The sequence below is a fragment of the Mytilus galloprovincialis genome, chromosome 3 (assembly GCF_965363235.1).
Source record: "Mytilus galloprovincialis chromosome 3, xbMytGall1.hap1.1, whole genome shotgun sequence".
Taxonomy (NCBI): Eukaryota; Metazoa; Mollusca; class Bivalvia; order Mytilida; family Mytilidae; genus Mytilus; species Mytilus galloprovincialis.
The window spans coordinates 3,816,467-3,837,786 of NC_134840.1; the positions used below are offsets into that span (position 1 = coordinate 3,816,467).

At 33.9% G+C, this 21,320-nt stretch overlaps 1 protein-coding gene across 2 annotated transcripts in view; it reads right to left on the reverse strand.

Moving 5' to 3' along the window:
* Window positions 1-21,320, reverse strand: part of LOC143066991 (uncharacterized) — a 53,481-nt gene that overhangs the window by 20,350 nt on the left and 11,811 nt on the right. For both annotated transcript variants that reach the window (XM_076239904.1, XM_076239903.1), the window contains exons 7-8: window positions 21,002-21,124; window positions 19,762-19,957 (exon numbers count right to left, since the gene is read on the reverse strand). In XM_076239904.1, coding sequence (XP_076096019.1) covers window positions 19,762-19,957; window positions 21,002-21,124 — 319 coding nt within the window. The remainder of the gene's footprint in view (window positions 1-19,761; window positions 19,958-21,001; window positions 21,125-21,320) is intronic.

Consider the following 21,320-nt stretch of genomic DNA (forward strand, 5'->3'; position numbering starts at 1 on the left):
TCCTATAAATAAATAACCTCTCTCACCTTGTATCATGTCATCTTCCTATAAATAAATAACCTCTCTCACCTTGTATCAACTCCGTTCCTATAAATAAATAACCTCTCTCACCTTGTATCAACTCCGTTCCTATAAATAAATAACCTCTCTCACCTTGTATCAACTCCGTTCCTATAAATAAATAACCTCTCTCACCTTGTATCAACTCCGTTCCTATAAATAAATAACCTCTCTCACCTTGTATCAACTCTGTTCCTATAAATAAATAACCTCTCTTACCTTGTATCAACTCCGTTCCTATAAATAAATAACCTCTCTCACCTTGTATCAACTCTGTTCCTATAAATAAATAACCTCTCTCACCTTGTATCAACTCTGTTCCTATAAATAAATAACCTCTCTCACCTTGTATCAACTCTGTTCCTGTTCCTATAGATAAATAACCTCTCTTACCTTGTATCAACTCTGTTCCTATAAATAAATAACCTCTCTCACCTTGTATCATGTCATCTTCCTATAAATAAATAACCTCTCTCACCTTGTATCAACTCTGTTCCTATAAATAAATAACCTCTCTTACCTTGTATCAACTCTGTTCCTATAAATAAATAACCTCTCTCACCTTGTATCAACTCTGTTCCTATAAATAAATAACCTCTCTCACCTTGTATCAACTCCGTTCCTATAAATAAATAACCTCTCTTTCCTTGTATCAACTCCGTTCCTATAAATAAATAACCTCTCTCACCTTGTATCAACTCTGTTCCTGTTCCTATAGATAAATAACCTCTCTTACCTTGTATCAACTCTGTTCCTATAAATAAATAACCTCTCTTACCTTGTATCAACTCTGTTCCTGTTCCTATAAATAAATAACCTCTCTCACCTTGTATCAACTCCGTTCCTATAAATAAATAACCTCTCTCACCTTGTATCAACTCTGTTCCTATAAATAAATAACCTCTCTCACCTTGTATCAACTCCGTTCCTATAAATAAATAACCTCTCTTACCTTGTATCAACTCTGTTCCTATAAATAAATAACCTCTCTTACCTTGTATCAACTCCGTTCCTATAAATAAATAACCTCTCTTACCTTGTATCAACTCTGTTCCTATAAATAAATAACCTCTCTTACCTTGTATCAACTCTGTTCCTATAAATAAATAACCTCTCTTACCTTGTATTAACTCTGTGCCTGTTCCTATAAATAAATAACCTCTCTCACCTTGTATCAACTCTGTTCCTGTTCCTATAAATAAATAACCTCTCTCACCTTGTATCAACTCTGTTCCTATAAATAAATAACCTCTCTCACCTTGTATCAACTCCGTTCCTATAAATAAATAACCTCTCTTACCTTGTATCAACTCTGTTCCTATAAATAAATAACCTCTCTTACCTTGTATCAACTCTGTTCCTATAAATAAATAACCTCTCTCACCTTGTATCAACTCCGTTCCTATAAATAAATAACCTCTCTTACCTTGTATCAACTCTGTTCCTATAAATAAATAACCTCTCTTACCTTGTATCAACTCTGTTCCTATAAATAAATAACCTCTCTTACCTTGTATCAACTCTGTTCCTATAAATAAATAACCTCTCTTACCTTGTATCAACTCTGTTCCTATAAATAAATAACCTCTCTTACCTTGTATCAACTCCGTTCCTATAAATAAATAACCTCTCTTACCTTGTATCAACTCTGTTCCTATAAATAAATAACCTCTCTTACCTTGTATCAACTCTGTTCCTATAAATAAATAACCTCTCTTACCTTGTATCAACTCTGTTCCTATAAATAAATAACCTCTCTCACCTTGTATCAACTCCGTTCCTATAAATAAATAACCTCTCTTACCTTGTATCAACTCTGTTCCTATAAATAAATAACCTCTCTTACCTTGTATCAACTCTGTTCCTATAAATAAATAACCTCTCTCACCTTGTATCAACTCTGTTCCTGTTCCTATAAATAAATAACCTCTCTCACCTTGTATCAACTCTGTTCCTATAAATAAATAACCTCTCTCACCTTGTATCAACTCCGTTCCTATAAATAAATAACCTCTCTTACCTTGTATCAACTCTGTTCCTATAAATAAATAACCTCTCTTACCTTGTATCAACTCTGTTCCTATAAATAAATAACCTCTCTTACCTTGTATCAACTCTGTTCCTGTTCCTATAAATAAATAACCTCTCTCACCTTGTATCAACTCCGTTCCTATAAATAAATAACCTCTCTCACCTTGTATCAACTCCGTTCCTATAAATAAATAACCTCTCTCACCTTGTATCATGTCATCTTCTGTTTCTATAAATAAATAACCTCTCTCACCTTGTATCAACTCCGTTCCTATAGATAAATAACCTCTCTCACCTTGTATCAAGTCTGTTCCTATAAATAAATAACCTCTCTCACCTTGTATCAACTCTGTTCCTATAAATAAATACCCTCTCTCACCTTGTATCAACTCCGTTCCTATAAATAAATAACCTCTCTCACCTTGTATCAACTCCGTTCCTATAAATAAATAACCTCTCTCACCTTGTATCAACTCCGTTCCTATAAATAAATAACCTCTCTCACCTTGTATCAACTCCGTTCCTATAAATAAATAACCTCTCTCACCTTGTATCAACTCCGTTCCTATAAATAAATAACCTCTCTCACCTTGTATCAACTCCGTTCCTATAAATAAATAACCTCTCTCACCTTGTATCAACTCCGTTCCTATAAATAAATAACCTCTCTCACCTTGTATCAACTCCGTTCCTATAAATAAATAACCCTATAAATAAATAACCTCTCTCACCTTGTATCAACTCCGTTCCTATAAATAAATAACCTCTCTCACCTTGTATCAACTCCGTTCCTATAAATAAATAACCTCTCTCACCTTGTATCAACTCTGTTCCTATAAATAAATAACCTCTCTCACCTTGTATCAACTCCGTTCCTATAAATAAATAACCTCTCTTACCTTGTATCAACTCTGTTCCTATAAATAAATAACCTCTCTCACCTTGTATCATATCATCTTCCTATAAATAAATAACCTCTCTCACCTTGTATCAACTCCGTTCCTATAAATAAATAACCTCTCTCACCTTGTATCAACTCCGTTCCTATAAATAAATAACCTCTCTCACCTTGTATCAACTCCGTTCCTATAAATAAATAACCTCTCTCACCTTGTATCAACTCCGTTCCTATAAATAAATAACCTCTCTCACCTTGTATCAACTCTGTTCCTATAAATAAATAACCTCTCTCACCTTGTATCAACTCTGTTCCTATAAATAAATAACCTCTCTTACCTTGTATCAACTCTGTTCCTATAAATAAATAACCTCTCTCACCTTGTATCATGTCATCTTCCTATAAATAAATAACCTCTCTCACCTTGTATCAACTCCGTTCCTATAAATAAATAACCTCTCTCACGTTGTATCAACTCTGTTCCTATAAATAAATAACCTCTCTCACCTTGTATCATGTCATCTTCTGTTCCTATAAATAAATAACCTCTCTTATTTTGTATCAACTCCGTTCCTATAAATAAATAACCTCTCTCACCTTGTATCATGTCATCTTCTGTTTCTATAAATAAATAACCTCTCTCACCTTGTATCAACTCCGTTCCTATAGATAAATAACCTCTCTCACCTTGTATCAACTCTGTTCCTATAAATAAATAACCTCTCTCACCTTGTATCAACTCCGTTCCTATAGATAAATAACCTCTCTCACCTTGTATCAACTCTGTTCCTATAAATAAATAACCTCTCTCACCTTGTATCAACTCCGTTCCTATAAATAAATAACCTCTCTCACCTTGTATCAACTCCGTTCCTATAAATAAATAACCTCTCTCACCTTGTATCAACTCCGTTCCTATAAATAAATAACCTCTCTCACCTTGTATCAACTCTGTTCCTATAAATAAATAACCTCTCTCACCTTGTATCAACTCTGTTCCTATAAATAAATAACCTCTCTCACCTTGTATCAACTCCGTTCCTATAAATAAATAACCTCTCTTACCTTGTATCAACTCCGTTCCTATAAATAAATAACCTCTCTTACCTTGTATCAACTCTGTTCCTATAAATAAATAACCTCTCTCACCTTGTATCATGTCATCTTCCTATAAATAAATAACCTCTCTCACCTTGTATCAACTCCGTTCCTATAAATAAATAACCTCTCTCACCTTGTATCAACTCCGTTCCTATAAATAAATAACCTCTCTCACCTTGTATCAACTCCGTTCCTATAAATAAATAACCTCTCTCACCTTGTATCAACTCCGTTCCTATAAATAAATAACCTCTCTCACCTTGTATCAACTCCGTTCCTATAAATAAATAACCTCTCTCACCTTGTATCAACTCCGTTCCTATAAATAAATAACCTCTCTCACCTTGTATCAACTCCGTTCCTATAAATAAATAACCTCTCTCACCTTGTATCAACTCCGTTCCTATAAATAAATAACCTCTCTCACCTTGTATCAACTCTGTTCCTATAAATAAATAACCTCTCTTACCTTGTATCAACTCCGTTCCTATAAATAAATAACCTCTCTCACCTTGTATCAACTCTGTTCCTATAAATAAATAACCTCTCTCACCTTGTATCAACTCTGTTCCTATAAATAAATAACCTCTCTCACCTTGTATCAACTCTGTTCCTGTTCCTATAGATAAATAACCTCTCTTACCTTGTATCAACTCTGTTCCTATAAATAAATAACCTCTCTCACCTTGTATCATGTCATCTTCCTATAAATAAATAACCTCTCTCACCTTGTATCAACTCTGTTCCTATAAATAAATAACCTCTCTTACCTTGTATCAACTCTGTTCCTATAAATAAATAACCTCTCTCACCTTGTATCAACTCTGTTCCTGTTCCTATAAATAAATAACCTCTCTTACCTTGTATCAACTCTGTTCCTGTTCCTATAAATAAATAACCTCTCTCACCTTGTATCAACTCTGTTCCTATAAATAAATAACCTCTCTCACCTTGTATCAACTCCGTTCCTATAAATAAATAACCTCTCTTTCCTTGTATCAACTCCGTTCCTATAAATAAATAACCTCTCTCACCTTGTATCAACTCTGTTCCTGTTCCTATAGATAAATAACCTCTCTTACCTTGTATCAACTCTGTTCCTATAAATAAATAACCTCTCTTACCTTGTATCAACTCTGTTCCTGTTCCTATAAATAAATAACCTCTCTCACCTTGTATCAACTCCGTTCCTATAAATAAATAACCTCTCTCACCTTGTATCAACTCTGTTCCTATAAATAAATAACCTCTCTCACCTTGTATCAACTCCGTTCCTATAAATAAATAACCTCTCTTACCTTGTATCAACTCTGTTCCTATAAATAAATAACCTCTCTTACCTTGTATCAACTCCGTTCCTATAAATAAATAACCTCTCTCACCTTGTATCAACTCTGTTCCTGTTCCTATAGATAAATAACCTCTCTTACCTTGTATCAACTCTGTTCCTATAAATAAATAACCTCTCTTACCTTGTATTAACTCTGTGCCTGTTCCTATAAATAAATAACCTCTCTCACCTTGTATCAACTCTGTTCCTGTTCCTATAAATAAATAACCTCTCTCACCTTGTATCAACTCTGTTCCTATAAATAAATAACCTCTCTCACCTTGTATCAACTCCGTTCCTATAAATAAATAACCTCTCTTACCTTGTATCAACTCTGTTCCTATAAATAAATAACCTCTCTTACCTTGTATCAACTCTGTTCCTATAAATAAATAACCTCTCTCACCTTGTATCAACTCCGTTCCTATAAATAAATAACCTCTCTTACCTTGTATCAACTCCGTTCCTATAAATAAATAACCTCTCTTACCTTGTATCAACTCTGTTCCTATAAATAAATAACCTCTCTTACCTTGTATCAACTCTGTTCCTATAAATAAATAACCTCTCTTACCTTGTATCAACTCTGTTCCTATAAATAAATAACCTCTCTCACCTTGTATCAACTCCGTTCCTATAAATAAATAACCTCTCTTACCTTGTATCAACTCTGTTCCTATAAATAAATAACCTCTCTTACCTTGTATCAACTCTGTTCCTATAAATAAATAACCTCTCTCACCTTGTATCAACTCTGTTCCTGTTCCTATAAATAAATAACCTCTCTCACCTTGTATCAACTCTGTTCCTATAAATAAATAACCTCTCTCACCTTGTATCAACTCCGTTCCTATAAATAAATAACCTCTCTCACCTTGTATCATGTCATCTTCTGTTTCTATAAATAAATAACCTCTCTCACCTTGTATCAACTCCGTTCCTATAGATAAATAACCTCTCTCACCTTGTATCAAGTCTGTTCCTATAAATAAATAACCTCTCTCACCTTGTATCAACTCTGTTCCTATAAATAAATACCCTCTCTCACCTTGTATCAACTCCGTTCCTATAAATAAATAACCTCTCTCACCTTGTATCAACTCCGTTCCTATAAATAAATAACCTCTCTCACCTTGTATCAACTCCGTTCCTATAAATAAATAACCTCTCTCACCTTGTATCAACTCCGTTCCTATAAATAAATAACCTCTCTCACCTTGTATCAACTCCGTTCCTATAAATAAATAACCTCTCTCACCTTGTATCAACTCCGTTCCTATAAATAAATAACCTCTCTCACCTTGTATCAACTCCGTTCCTATAAATAAATAACCTCTCTCACCTTGTATCAACTCCGTTCCTATAAATAAATAACCCTATAAATAAATAACCTCTCTCACCTTGTATCAACTCCGTTCCTATAAATAAATAACCTCTCTCACCTTGTATCAACTCCGTTCCTATAAATAAATAACCTCTCTCACCTTGTATCAACTCTGTTCCTATAAATAAATAACCTCTCTCACCTTGTATCAACTCCGTTCCTATAAATAAATAACCTCTCTTACCTTGTATCAACTCTGTTCCTATAAATAAATAACCTCTCTCACCTTGTATCATATCATCTTCCTATAAATAAATAACCTCTCTCACCTTGTATCAACTCCGTTCCTATAAATAAATAACCTCTCTCACCTTGTATCAACTCCGTTCCTATAAATAAATAACCTCTCTCACCTTGTATCAACTCCGTTCCTATAAATAAATAACCTCTCTCACCTTGTATCAACTCCGTTCCTATAAATAAATAACCTCTCTCACCTTGTATCAACTCTGTTCCTATAAATAAATAACCTCTCTCACCTTGTATCAACTCTGTTCCTATAAATAAATAACCTCTCTTACCTTGTATCAACTCTGTTCCTATAAATAAATAACCTCTCTCACCTTGTATCATGTCATCTTCCTATAAATAAATAACCTCTCTCACCTTGTATCAACTCCGTTCCTATAAATAAATAACCTCTCTCACGTTGTATCAACTCTGTTCCTATAAATAAATAACCTCTCTCACCTTGTATCATGTCATCTTCTGTTCCTATAAATAAATAACCTCTCTTATTTTGTATCAACTCCGTTCCTATAAATAAATAACCTCTCTCACCTTGTATCATGTCATCTTCTGTTTCTATAAATAAATAACCTCTCTCACCTTGTATCAACTCCGTTCCTATAGATAAATAACCTCTCTCACCTTGTATCAACTCTGTTCCTATAAATAAATAACCTCTCTCACCTTGTATCAACTCTGTTCCTATAGATAAATAACCTCTCTCACCTTGTATCAACTCTGTTCCTATAAATAAATAACCTCTCTCACCTTGTATCAACTCCGTTCCTATAAATAAATAACCTCTCTCACCTTGTATCAACTCCGTTCCTATAAATAAATAACCTCTCTCACCTTGTATCAACTCCGTTCCTATAAATAAATAACCTCTCTCACCTTGTATCAACTCTGTTCCTATAAATAAATAACCTCTCTCACCTTGTATCAACTCTGTTCCTATAAATAAATAACCTCTCTCACCTTGTATCAACTCCGTTCCTATAAATAAATAACCTCTCTTACCTTGTATCAACTCCGTTCCTATAAATAAATAACCTCTCTTACCTTGTATCAACTCTGTTCCTATAAATAAATAACCTCTCTCACCTTGTATCATGTCATCTTCCTATAAATAAATAACCTCTCTCACCTTGTATCAACTCCGTTCCTATAAATAAATAACCTCTCTCACCTTGTATCAACTCCGTTCCTATAAATAAATAACCTCTCTCACCTTGTATCAACTCCGTTCCTATAAATAAATAACCTCTCTCACCTTGTATCAACTCCGTTCCTATAAATAAATAACCTCTCTCACCTTGTATCAACTCCGTTCCTATAAATAAATAACCTCTCTCACCTTGTATCAACTCCGTTCCTATAAATAAATAACCTCTCTCACCTTGTATCAACTCCGTTCCTATAAATAAATAACCTCTCTCACCTTGTATCAACTCTGTTCCTATAAATAAATAACCTCTCTTACCTTGTATCAACTCCGTTCCTATAAATAAATAACCTCTCTCACCTTGTATCAACTCTGTTCCTATAAATAAATAACCTCTCTCACCTTGTATCAACTCTGTTCCTATAAATAAATAACCTCTCTCACCTTGTATCAACTCTGTTCCTGTTCCTATAGATAAATAACCTCTCTTACCTTGTATCAACTCTGTTCCTATAAATAAATAACCTCTCTCACCTTGTATCATGTCATCTTCCTATAAATAAATAACCTCTCTCACCTTGTATCAACTCTGTTCCTATAAATAAATAACCTCTCTTACCTTGTATCAACTCTGTTCCTATAAATAAATAACCTCTCTCACCTTGTATCAACTCTGTTCCTGTTCCTATAAATAAATAACCTCTCTTACCTTGTATCAACTCTGTTCCTGTTCCTATAAATAAATAACCTCTCTCACCTTGTATCAACTCTGTTCCTATAAATAAATAACCTCTCTCACCTTGTATCAACTCCGTTCCTATAAATAAATAACCTCTCTTTCCTTGTATCAACTCCGTTCCTATAAATAAATAACCTCTCTCACCTTGTATCAACTCTGTTCCTGTTCCTATAGATAAATAACCTCTCTTACCTTGTATCAACTCTGTTCCTATAAATAAATAACCTCTCTTACCTTGTATCAACTCTGTTCCTGTTCCTATAAATAAATAACCTCTCTCACCTTGTATCAACTCCGTTCCTATAAATAAATAACCTCTCTCACCTTGTATCAACTCTGTTCCTATAAATAAATAACCTCTCTCACCTTGTATCAACTCCGTTCCTATAAATAAATAACCTCTCTTACCTTGTATCAACTCTGTTCCTATAAATAAATAACCTCTCTTACCTTGTATCAACTCCGTTCCTATAAATAAATAACCTCTCTCACCTTGTATCAACTCTGTTCCTGTTCCTATAGATAAATAACCTCTCTTACCTTGTATCAACTCTGTTCCTATAAATAAATAACCTCTCTTACCTTGTATTAACTCTGTGCCTGTTCCTATAAATAAATAACCTCTCTCACCTTGTATCAACTCTGTTCCTGTTCCTATAAATAAATAACCTCTCTCACCTTGTATCAACTCTGTTCCTATAAATAAATAACCTCTCTCACCTTGTATCAACTCCGTTCCTATAAATAAATAACCTCTCTTACCTTGTATCAACTCTGTTCCTATAAATAAATAACCTCTCTTACCTTGTATCAACTCTGTTCCTATAAATAAATAACCTCTCTCACCTTGTATCAACTCCGTTCCTATAAATAAATAACCTCTCTTACCTTGTATCAACTCCGTTCCTATAAATAAATAACCTCTCTTACCTTGTATCAACTCTGTTCCTATAAATAAATAACCTCTCTTACCTTGTATCAACTCTGTTCCTATAAATAAATAACCTCTCTTACCTTGTATCAACTCTGTTCCTATAAATAAATAACCTCTCTCACCTTGTATCAACTCCGTTCCTATAAATAAATAACCTCTCTTACCTTGTATCAACTCTGTTCCTATAAATAAATAACCTCTCTTACCTTGTATCAACTCTGTTCCTATAAATAAATAACCTCTCTCACCTTGTATCAACTCTGTTCCTGTTCCTATAAATAAATAACCTCTCTCACCTTGTATCAACTCTGTTCCTATAAATAAATAACCTCTCTCACCTTGTATCAACTCCGTTCCTATAAATAAATAACCTCTCTCACCTTGTATCATGTCATCTTCTGTTTCTATAAATAAATAACCTCTCTCACCTTGTATCAACTCCGTTCCTATAGATAAATAACCTCTCTCACCTTGTATCAAGTCTGTTCCTATAAATAAATAACCTCTCTCACCTTGTATCAACTCTGTTCCTATAAATAAATACCCTCTCTCACCTTGTATCAACTCCGTTCCTATAAATAAATAACCTCTCTCACCTTGTATCAACTCCGTTCCTATAAATAAATAACCTCTCTCACCTTGTATCAACTCCGTTCCTATAAATAAATAACCTCTCTCACCTTGTATCAACTCCGTTCCTATAAATAAATAACCTCTCTCACCTTGTATCAACTCCGTTCCTATAAATAAATAACCTCTCTCACCTTGTATCAACTCCGTTCCTATAAATAAATAACCTCTCTCACCTTGTATCAACTCCGTTCCTATAAATAAATAACCTCTCTCACCTTGTATCAACTCCGTTCCTATAAATAAATAACCCTATAAATAAATAACCTCTCTCACCTTGTATCAACTCCGTTCCTATAAATAAATAACCTCTCTCACCTTGTATCAACTCCGTTCCTATAAATAAATAACCTCTCTCACCTTGTATCAACTCTGTTCCTATAAATAAATAACCTCTCTCACCTTGTATCAACTCCGTTCCTATAAATAAATAACCTCTCTTACCTTGTATCAACTCTGTTCCTATAAATAAATAACCTCTCTCACCTTGTATCATATCATCTTCCTATAAATAAATAACCTCTCTCACCTTGTATCAACTCCGTTCCTATAAATAAATAACCTCTCTCACCTTGTATCAACTCCGTTCCTATAAATAAATAACCTCTCTCACCTTGTATCAACTCCGTTCCTATAAATAAATAACCTCTCTCACCTTGTATCAACTCCGTTCCTATAAATAAATAACCTCTCTCACCTTGTATCAACTCTGTTCCTATAAATAAATAACCTCTCTCACCTTGTATCAACTCTGTTCCTATAAATAAATAACCTCTCTTACCTTGTATCAACTCTGTTCCTATAAATAAATAACCTCTCTCACCTTGTATCATGTCATCTTCCTATAAATAAATAACCTCTCTCACCTTGTATCAACTCCGTTCCTATAAATAAATAACCTCTCTCACGTTGTATCAACTCTGTTCCTATAAATAAATAACCTCTCTCACCTTGTATCATGTCATCTTCTGTTCCTATAAATAAATAACCTCTCTTATTTTGTATCAACTCCGTTCCTATAAATAAATAACCTCTCTCACCTTGTATCATGTCATCTTCTGTTTCTATAAATAAATAACCTCTCTCACCTTGTATCAACTCCGTTCCTATAGATAAATAACCTCTCTCACCTTGTATCAACTCTGTTCCTATAAATAAATAACCTCTCTCACCTTGTATCAACTCCGTTCCTATAGATAAATAACCTCTCTCACCTTGTATCAACTCTGTTCCTATAAATAAATAACCTCTCTCACCTTGTATCAACTCCGTTCCTATAAATAAATAACCTCTCTCACCTTGTATCAACTCCGTTCCTATAAATAAATAACCTCTCTCACCTTGTATCAACTCCGTTCCTATAAATAAATAACCTCTCTCACCTTGTATCAACTCTGTTCCTATAAATAAATAACCTCTCTCACCTTGTATCAACTCTGTTCCTATAAATAAATAACCTCTCTCACCTTGTATCAACTCCGTTCCTATAAATAAATAACCTCTCTTACCTTGTATCAACTCCGTTCCTATAAATAAATAACCTCTCTTACCTTGTATCAACTCTGTTCCTATAAATAAATAACCTCTCTCACCTTGTATCATGTCATCTTCCTATAAATAAATAACCTCTCTCACCTTGTATCAACTCCGTTCCTATAAATAAATAACCTCTCTCACCTTGTATCAACTCCGTTCCTATAAATAAATAACCTCTCTCACCTTGTATCAACTCCGTTCCTATAAATAAATAACCTCTCTCACCTTGTATCAACTCCGTTCCTATAAATAAATAACCTCTCTCACCTTGTATCAACTCCGTTCCTATAAATAAATAACCTCTCTCACCTTGTATCAACTCCGTTCCTATAAATAAATAACCTCTCTCACCTTGTATCAACTCCGTTCCTATAAATAAATAACCTCTCTCACCTTGTATCAACTCCGTTCCTATAAATAAATAACCTCTCTCACCTTGTATCAACTCTGTTCCTATAAATAAATAACCTCTCTTACCTTGTATCAACTCCGTTCCTATAAATAAATAACCTCTCTCACCTTGTATCAACTCTGTTCCTATAAATAAATAACCTCTCTCACCTTGTATCAACTCTGTTCCTATAAATAAATAACCTCTCTCACCTTGTATCAACTCTGTTCCTGTTCCTATAGATAAATAACCTCTCTTACCTTGTATCAACTCTGTTCCTATAAATAAATAACCTCTCTCACCTTGTATCATGTCATCTTCCTATAAATAAATAACCTCTCTCACCTTGTATCAACTCTGTTCCTATAAATAAATAACCTCTCTTACCTTGTATCAACTCTGTTCCTATAAATAAATAACCTCTCTCACCTTGTATCAACTCTGTTCCTGTTCCTATAAATAAATAACCTCTCTTACCTTGTATCAACTCTGTTCCTGTTCCTATAAATAAATAACCTCTCTCACCTTGTATCAACTCTGTTCCTATAAATAAATAACCTCTCTCACCTTGTATCAACTCCGTTCCTATAAATAAATAACCTCTCTTTCCTTGTATCAACTCCGTTCCTATAAATAAATAACCTCTCTCACCTTGTATCAACTCTGTTCCTGTTCCTATAGATAAATAACCTCTCTTACCTTGTATCAACTCTGTTCCTATAAATAAATAACCTCTCTTACCTTGTATCAACTCTGTTCCTGTTCCTATAAATAAATAACCTCTCTCACCTTGTATCAACTCCGTTCCTATAAATAAATAACCTCTCTCACCTTGTATCAACTCTGTTCCTATAAATAAATAACCTCTCTCACCTTGTATCAACTCCGTTCCTATAAATAAATAACCTCTCTTACCTTGTATCAACTCTGTTCCTATAAATAAATAACCTCTCTTACCTTGTATCAACTCCGTTCCTATAAATAAATAACCTCTCTCACCTTGTATCAACTCTGTTCCTGTTCCTATAGATAAATAACCTCTCTTACCTTGTATCAACTCTGTTCCTATAAATAAATAACCTCTCTTACCTTGTATTAACTCTGTGCCTGTTCCTATAAATAAATAACCTCTCTCACCTTGTATCAACTCTGTTCCTGTTCCTATAAATAAATAACCTCTCTCACCTTGTATCAACTCTGTTCCTATAAATAAATAACCTCTCTCACCTTGTATCAACTCCGTTCCTATAAATAAATAACCTCTCTTACCTTGTATCAACTCTGTTCCTATAAATAAATAACCTCTCTTACCTTGTATCAACTCTGTTCCTATAAATAAATAACCTCTCTCACCTTGTATCAACTCCGTTCCTATAAATAAATAACCTCTCTTACCTTGTATCAACTCTGTTCCTATAAATAAATAACCTCTCTTACCTTGTATCAACTCTGTTCCTATAAATAAATAACCTCTCTCACCTTGTATCAACTCTGTTCCTGTTCCTATAAATAAATAACCTCTCTCACCTTGTATCAACTCTGTTCCTATAAATAAATAACCTCTCTCACCTTGTATCAACTCCGTTCCTATAAATAAATAACCTCTCTTACCTTGTATCAACTCTGTTCCTATAAATAAATAACCTCTCTTACCTTGTATCAACTCTGTTCCTATAAATAAATAACCTCTCTTACCTTGTATCAACTCTGTTCCTGTTCCTATAAATAAATAACCTCTCTCACCTTGTATCAACTCCGTTCCTATAAATAAATAACCTCTCTCACCTTGTATCAACTCCGTTCCTATAAATAAATAACCTCTCTCACCTTGTATCATGTCATCTTCTGTTTCTATAAATAAATAACCTCTCTCACCTTGTATCAACTCCGTTCCTATAGATAAATAACCTCTCTCACCTTGTATCAACTCTGTTCCTATAAATAAATAACCTCTCTCACCTTGTATCAACTCTGTTCCTATAAATAAATACCCTCTCTCACCTTGTATCAACTCCGTTCCTATAAATAAATAACCTCTCTCACCTTGTATCAACTCCGTTCCTATAAGTAAATAACCTCTCTCACCTTGTATCAACTCCGTTCCTATAAATAAATAACCTCTCTCACCTTGTATCAACTCCGTTCCTATAAATAAATAACCTCTCTCACCTTGTATCAACTCCGTTCCTATAAATAAATAACCTCTCTCACCTTGTATCAACTCCGTTCCTATAAATAAATACCCTCTCTCACCTTGTATCAACTCCGTTCCTATAAATAAATACCCTCTCTCACCTTGTATCAACTCCGTTCCTATAAATAAATAACCTCTCTCACCTTGTATCAACTCCGTTCCTATAAATAAATAACCTCTCTCACCTTGTATCAACTCCGTTCCTATAAATAAATAACCTCTCTCACCTTGTATCAACTCCGTTCCTATAAATAAATAACCTCTCTCACCTTGTATCAACTCCGTTCCTATAAATAAATAACCTCTCTCACCTTGTATCAACTCCGTTCCTATAAATAAATAACCTCTCTCACCTTGTATCAACTCCGTTCCTATAAATAAATAACCTCTCTCACCTTGTATCAACTCTGTTCCTATAAATAAATAACCTCTCTCACCTTGTATCAACTCTGTTCCTATAAATAAATAACCTCTCTCACCTTGTATCAACTCCGTTCCTATAAATAAATAACCTCTCTTACCTTGTATCAACTCTGTTCCTATAAATAAATAACCTCTCTCACCTTGTATCATATCATCTTCCTATAAATAAATAACCTCTCTCACCTTGTATCAACTCCGTTCCTATAAATAAATAACCTCTCTCACCTTGTATCAACTCTGTTCCTATAAATAAATAACCTCTCTCACCTTGTATCAACTCCGTTCCTATAAATAAATAACCTCTCTCACCTTGTATCAACTCTGTTCCTATAAATAAATAACCTCTCTCACCTTGTATCAACTCTGTTCCTATAAATAAATAACCTCTCTCACCTTGTATCAACTCTGTTCCTATAAATAAATAACCTCTCTTACCTTGTATCAACTCTGTTCCTATAAATAAATAACCTCTCTCACCTTGTATCATGTCATCTTCCTATAAATAAATAACCTCTCTCACCTTGTATCAACTCCGTTCCTATAAATAAATAACCTCTCTCACGTTGTATCAACTCTGTTCCTATAAATAAATAACCTCTCTCACCTTGTATCATGTCATCTTCTGTTCCTATAAATAAATAACCTCTCTTATTTTGTATCAACTCCGTTCCTATAAATAAATAACCTCTCTCACCTTGTATCATGTCATCTTCTGTTTCTATAAATAAATAACCTCTCTCACCTTGTATCAACTCCGTTCCTATAGATAAATAACCTCTCTCACCTTGTATCAACTCTGTTCCTATAAATAAATAACCTCTCTCACCTTGTATCAACTCCGTTCCTATAGATAAATAACCTCTCTCACCTTGTATCAACTCTGTTCCTATAAATAAATAACCTCTCTCACCTTGTATCAACTCCGTTCCTATAAATAAATAACCTCTCTCACCTTGTATCAACTCCGTTCCTATAAATAAATAACCTCTCTCACCTTGTATCAACTCCGTTCCTATAAATAAATAACCTCTCTCACCTTGTATCAACTCTGTTCCTATAAATAAATAACCTCTCTCACCTTGTATCAACTCTGTTCCTATAAATAAATAACCTCTCTCACCTTGTATCAACTCCGTTCCTATAAATAAATAACCTCTCTTACCTTGTATCAACTCCGTTCCTATAAATAAATAACCTCTCTTACCTTGTATCAACTCTGTTCCTATAAATAAATAACCTCTCTCACCTTGTATCATGTCATCTTCCTATAAATAAATAACCTCTCTCACCTTGTATCAACTCCGTTCCTATAAATAAATAACCTCTCTCACCTTGTATCAACTCCGTTCCTATAAATAAATAACCTCTCTCACCTTGTATCAACTCCGTTCCTATAAATAAATAACCTCTCTCACCTTGTATCAACTCCGTTCCTATAAATAAATAACCTCTCTCACCTTGTATCAACTCTGTTCCTATAAATAAATAACCTCTCTTACCTTGTATCAACTCCGTTCCTATAAATAAATAACCTCTCTCACCTTGTATCAACTCTGTTCCTATAAATAAATAACCTCTCTCACCTTGTATCAACTCTGTTCCTATAAATAAATAACCTCTCTCACCTTGTATCAACTCTGTTCCTGTTCCTATAGATAAATAACCTCTCTTACCTTGTATCAACTCTGTTCCTATAAATAAATAACCTCTCTCACCTTGTATCATGTCATCTTCCTATAAATAAATAACCTCTCTCACCTTGTATCAACTCTGTTCCTATAAATAAATAACCTCTCTTACCTTGTATCAACTCTGTTCCTATAAATAAATAACCTCTCTCACCTTGTATCAACTCTGTTCCTGTTCCTATAAATAAATAACCTCTCTTACCTTGTATCAACTCTGTTCCTGTTCCTATAAATAAATAACCTCTCTCACCTTGTATCAACTCTGTTCCTATAAATAAATAACCTCTCTCACCTTGTATCAACTCCGTTCCTATAAATAAATAACCTCTCTTTCCTTGTATCAACTCCGTTCCTATAAATAAATAACCTCTCTCACCTTGTATCAACTCTGTTCCTGTTCCTATAGATAAATAACCTCTCTTACCTTGAATCAACTCTGTTCCTATAAATAAATAACCTCTCTTACCTTGTATCAACTCTGTTCCTGTTCCTATAAATAAATAACCTCTCTCACCTTGTATCAACTCCGTTCCTATAAATAAATAACCTCTCTCACCTTGTATCAACTCTGTTCCTATAAATAAATAACCTCTCTCACCTTGTATCAACTCCGTTCCTATAAATAAATAACCTCTCTTACCTTGTATCAACTCTGTTCCTATAAATAAATAACCTCTCTTACCTTGTATCAACTCCGTTCCTATAAATAAATAACCTCTCTCACCTTGTATCAACTCTGTTCCTGTTCCTATAGATAAATAACCTCTCTTACCTTGTATCAACTCTGTTCCTATAAATAAATAACCTCTCTTACCTTGTATTAACTCTGTGCCTGTTCCTATAAATAAATAACCTCTCTCACCTTGTATCAACTCTGTTCCTGTTCCTATAAATAAATAACCTCTCTCACCTTGTATCAACTCTGTTCCTATAAATAAATAACCTCTCTCACCTTGTATCAACTCCGTTCCTATAAATAAATAACCTCTCTTACCTTGTATCAACTCTGTTCCTATAAATAAATAACCTCTCTTACCTTGTATCAACTCTGTTCCTATAAATAAATAACCTCTCTCACCTTGTATCAACTCCGTTCCTATAAATAAATAACCTCTCTTACCTTGTATCAACTCTGTTCCTATAAATAAATAACCTCTCTTACCTTGTATCAACTCTGTTCCTATAAATAAATAACCTCTCTCACCTTGTATCAACTCTGTTCCTGTTCCTATAAATAAATAACCTCTCTCACCTTGTATCAACTCTGTTCCTATAAATAAATAACCTCTCTCACCTTGTATCAACTCCGTTCCTATAAATAAATAACCTCTCTTACCTTGTATCAACTCTGTTCCTATAAATAAATAACCTCTCTTACCTTGTATCAACTCTGTTCCTATAAATAAATAACCTCTCTTACCTTGTATCAACTCTGTTCCTGTTCCTATAAATAAATAACCTCTCTCACCTTGTATCAACTCCGTTCCTATAAATAAATAACCTCTCTCACCTTGTATCAACTCCGTTCCTATAGATAAATAACCTCTCTTACCTTGTATCAACTCTGTTCATATAGATAAATAACCTCTCTTACCTTGTATCAACTCTGTTCCTATAAATAAATAACCTCTCTCACCTTGTATCAACTCTGTTCCTGTTCCTATAAATAAATAACCTCTCTCACCTTGTATCAACTCTGTTCCTATAAATAAATAACCTCTCTCACCTTGTATCAACTCCGTTCCTATAAATAAATAACCTCTCTTACCTTGTATCAACTCCGTTCCTATAAATAAATAACCTCTCTTACCTTGTATCAACTCTGTTCCTATAAATAAATAACCTCTCTCACCTTGTATCAACTCCGTTCCTATAAATAAATAACCTCTCTCACCTTGTATCAACTCTGTTCCTATAAATAAATAACCTCTCTTACCTTGTATCAACTCTGTTCCTATAAATAAATAACCTCTCTCACCTTGTATCAACTCTGTTCCTGTTCCTATAAATAAATAACCTCTCTTACCTTGTATCAACTCTGTTCCTGTTCCTATAAATAAATAACCTCTCTCACCTTGTATCAACTCTGTTCCTATAAATAAATAACCTCTCTCACCTTGTATCAACTCCGTTCCTATAAATAAATAACCTCTCTTACCTTGTATCAACTCCGTTCCTATAAATAAATAACCTCTCTCACCTTGTATCAACTCTGTTCCTGTTCCTATAGATAAATAACCTCTCTTACCTTGTATCAACTCTGTTCCTATAAATAAATAACCTCTCTTACCTTGTATCAACTCTGTTCCTGTTCCTATAAATAAATAACCTCTCTCACCTTGTATCAACTCCGTTCCTATAAATAAATAACCTCTCTCACCTTGTATCAACTCCGTTCCTATAGATAAATAACCTCTCTTACCTTGTATCAACTCTGTTCCTATAAATAAATAACCTCTCTCACCTTGTATCATGTCATCTTCTGTTCCTATAGATAAATAACCTCTCTCACCTTGTATCATCTTCTGTTCCTATAAATAAATAACCTCTCTCACCTTGTATCAACTCCGTTCCTATAGATAAATAACCTCTCTCACCTTGTATCAACTCTGTTCCTATAAATAAATAACCTCTCTCACCTTGTATCAACTCCGTTCCTATAGATAAATAACCTCTCTCACCTTGTATCAACTCTGTTCCTATAAATAAATAACCTCTCTCACCTTGTATCAACTCCGTTCCTATAGATAAATTACCTCTCTCACCTTGTATCAACTCTGTTCCTATAAATAAATAACCTCTCTCACCTTGTATCAACTCCGTTCCTATAAATAAATAACCTCTCTCACCTTGTATCATGTCATCTTCTGTTCCTATAGATAAATAACCTCTCTCACCTTGTATCAACTCCGTTCCTATAAATAAATAACCTCTCTTACCTTGTATCAACTCCGTTCCTATAAATAAATAACCTCTCTCACCTTGTATCATGTCATCTTCTGTTCCTATAAATAAATAACCTCTCTCACCTTGTATCAACTCCAGTGACTGACCCTGGTAATGTCATTGTTGAAGTAATTGGTCGATGAGGTTGAGGCATGAACATTGCAGTAGATTGCACCTGTGTTAAAGGTTCTGTTCTGTCGTGTGTTGTTGTCACTGGACGTGAGGGTAAATGTGATGATATAGATGATGGTTGTTGTTGCCTAACAGGATTCACTTTGGCTAAAAATAATTAATAAAAAATATGCTAAATTTTAAAGGTTGGCAAACCCTAATATGGCAATGATTATTAATGTAAAAGATCTAAATCATCTCTATTTCTAAACCTAGCATAGGATGTGCAATTGAGATGCAGTAAAATAATATATTTCTGAGATTCTGTCTCATTTAATTAATTACTTTTTTTTTGACAAAACTTATTTCTGTTTTATTGAAAGGAGATATTTTATGACTTAATGAAAATTAAATTTAGGCATAGTGGTCTTTATGTGAGAAAACAAAAAGTTTAAAAGAAAGAGGTTTTCTATTAAAATTAATTGAAACTATGATTTATTTTTTTTAAACAAAAATGTTTCTTTGGGTTTGTTTTTATTGTCCCCCGAAGGAATACCTAAACAAGAATGTGTCCATAGTACACGAATGCCCCACTCGCACTATCATTTTCTATGTTCAGTGGACCGTGAAATTGGGGTCAAAACTTTAAAATGGAATTAACATTAGAAAGATCATATCATAGGGAACATGTGTACTAAGTTTCAAGTTGATGTAACTTTAACTTCATCAAAAACTACCTTGACCAAAAACTTTAACCTGAACTTCGCACTATCATTTTCTATGTTCAGTGGACCATGAAATTGGTGTCAAAACTTTAATTTGGAATTAAAATTAGAAAGATCATATCATAGGGAACAGGTGTACTAAGTTTCAAGTTGATGTAACTTTAACTTCATCAAAAACTACCTTGACCAAAAACTTTAACCTGAACTTCGCACTATCATTTTCTATGTTCAGTGGACCATGAAATTGGGGTCAAAACTATAATTTGGCATTAAAATTAGAAAGATCATATCATGGGGAACAAGTGTACTAAGTTTCAAGTTGATTGGACTTCAACTTCTTCAAAAACTACCTTGACCAAAAACTTTAACCTGAAGCGGACGGACGAACGGAGGCACAGACCAGAAAACATAATGCCCCTCTACTATCGTAGGTGGGGCATAAAAAGAGTTATCACTTAATGGAGCTCTTTTATTATGTTTTACTTACCAACTGGAATGATTGATGATGCTGCACTTAAAGCATTTATTGAAGATATAGGAGCAGACGTCAGATTACTAAGGGTAACTGCTGATGCTGGAAATGTGGCTATAGATGATACTGGGACTGTTGCTGAAATACGATAAACAACCATTATTAATGTGATTAAGGTTAACATACAGTTAACATGCATTGTAACTCTGGACTGACTTATAATGCAAGATAGTTTTACATTTCCATGTGGTTAAAAACTTTATTATGTCGAGATTCATTCTTTGACTTCTATTAAATCTTTTCATATGATTCTTTTGCACAAAGACAAAATGTG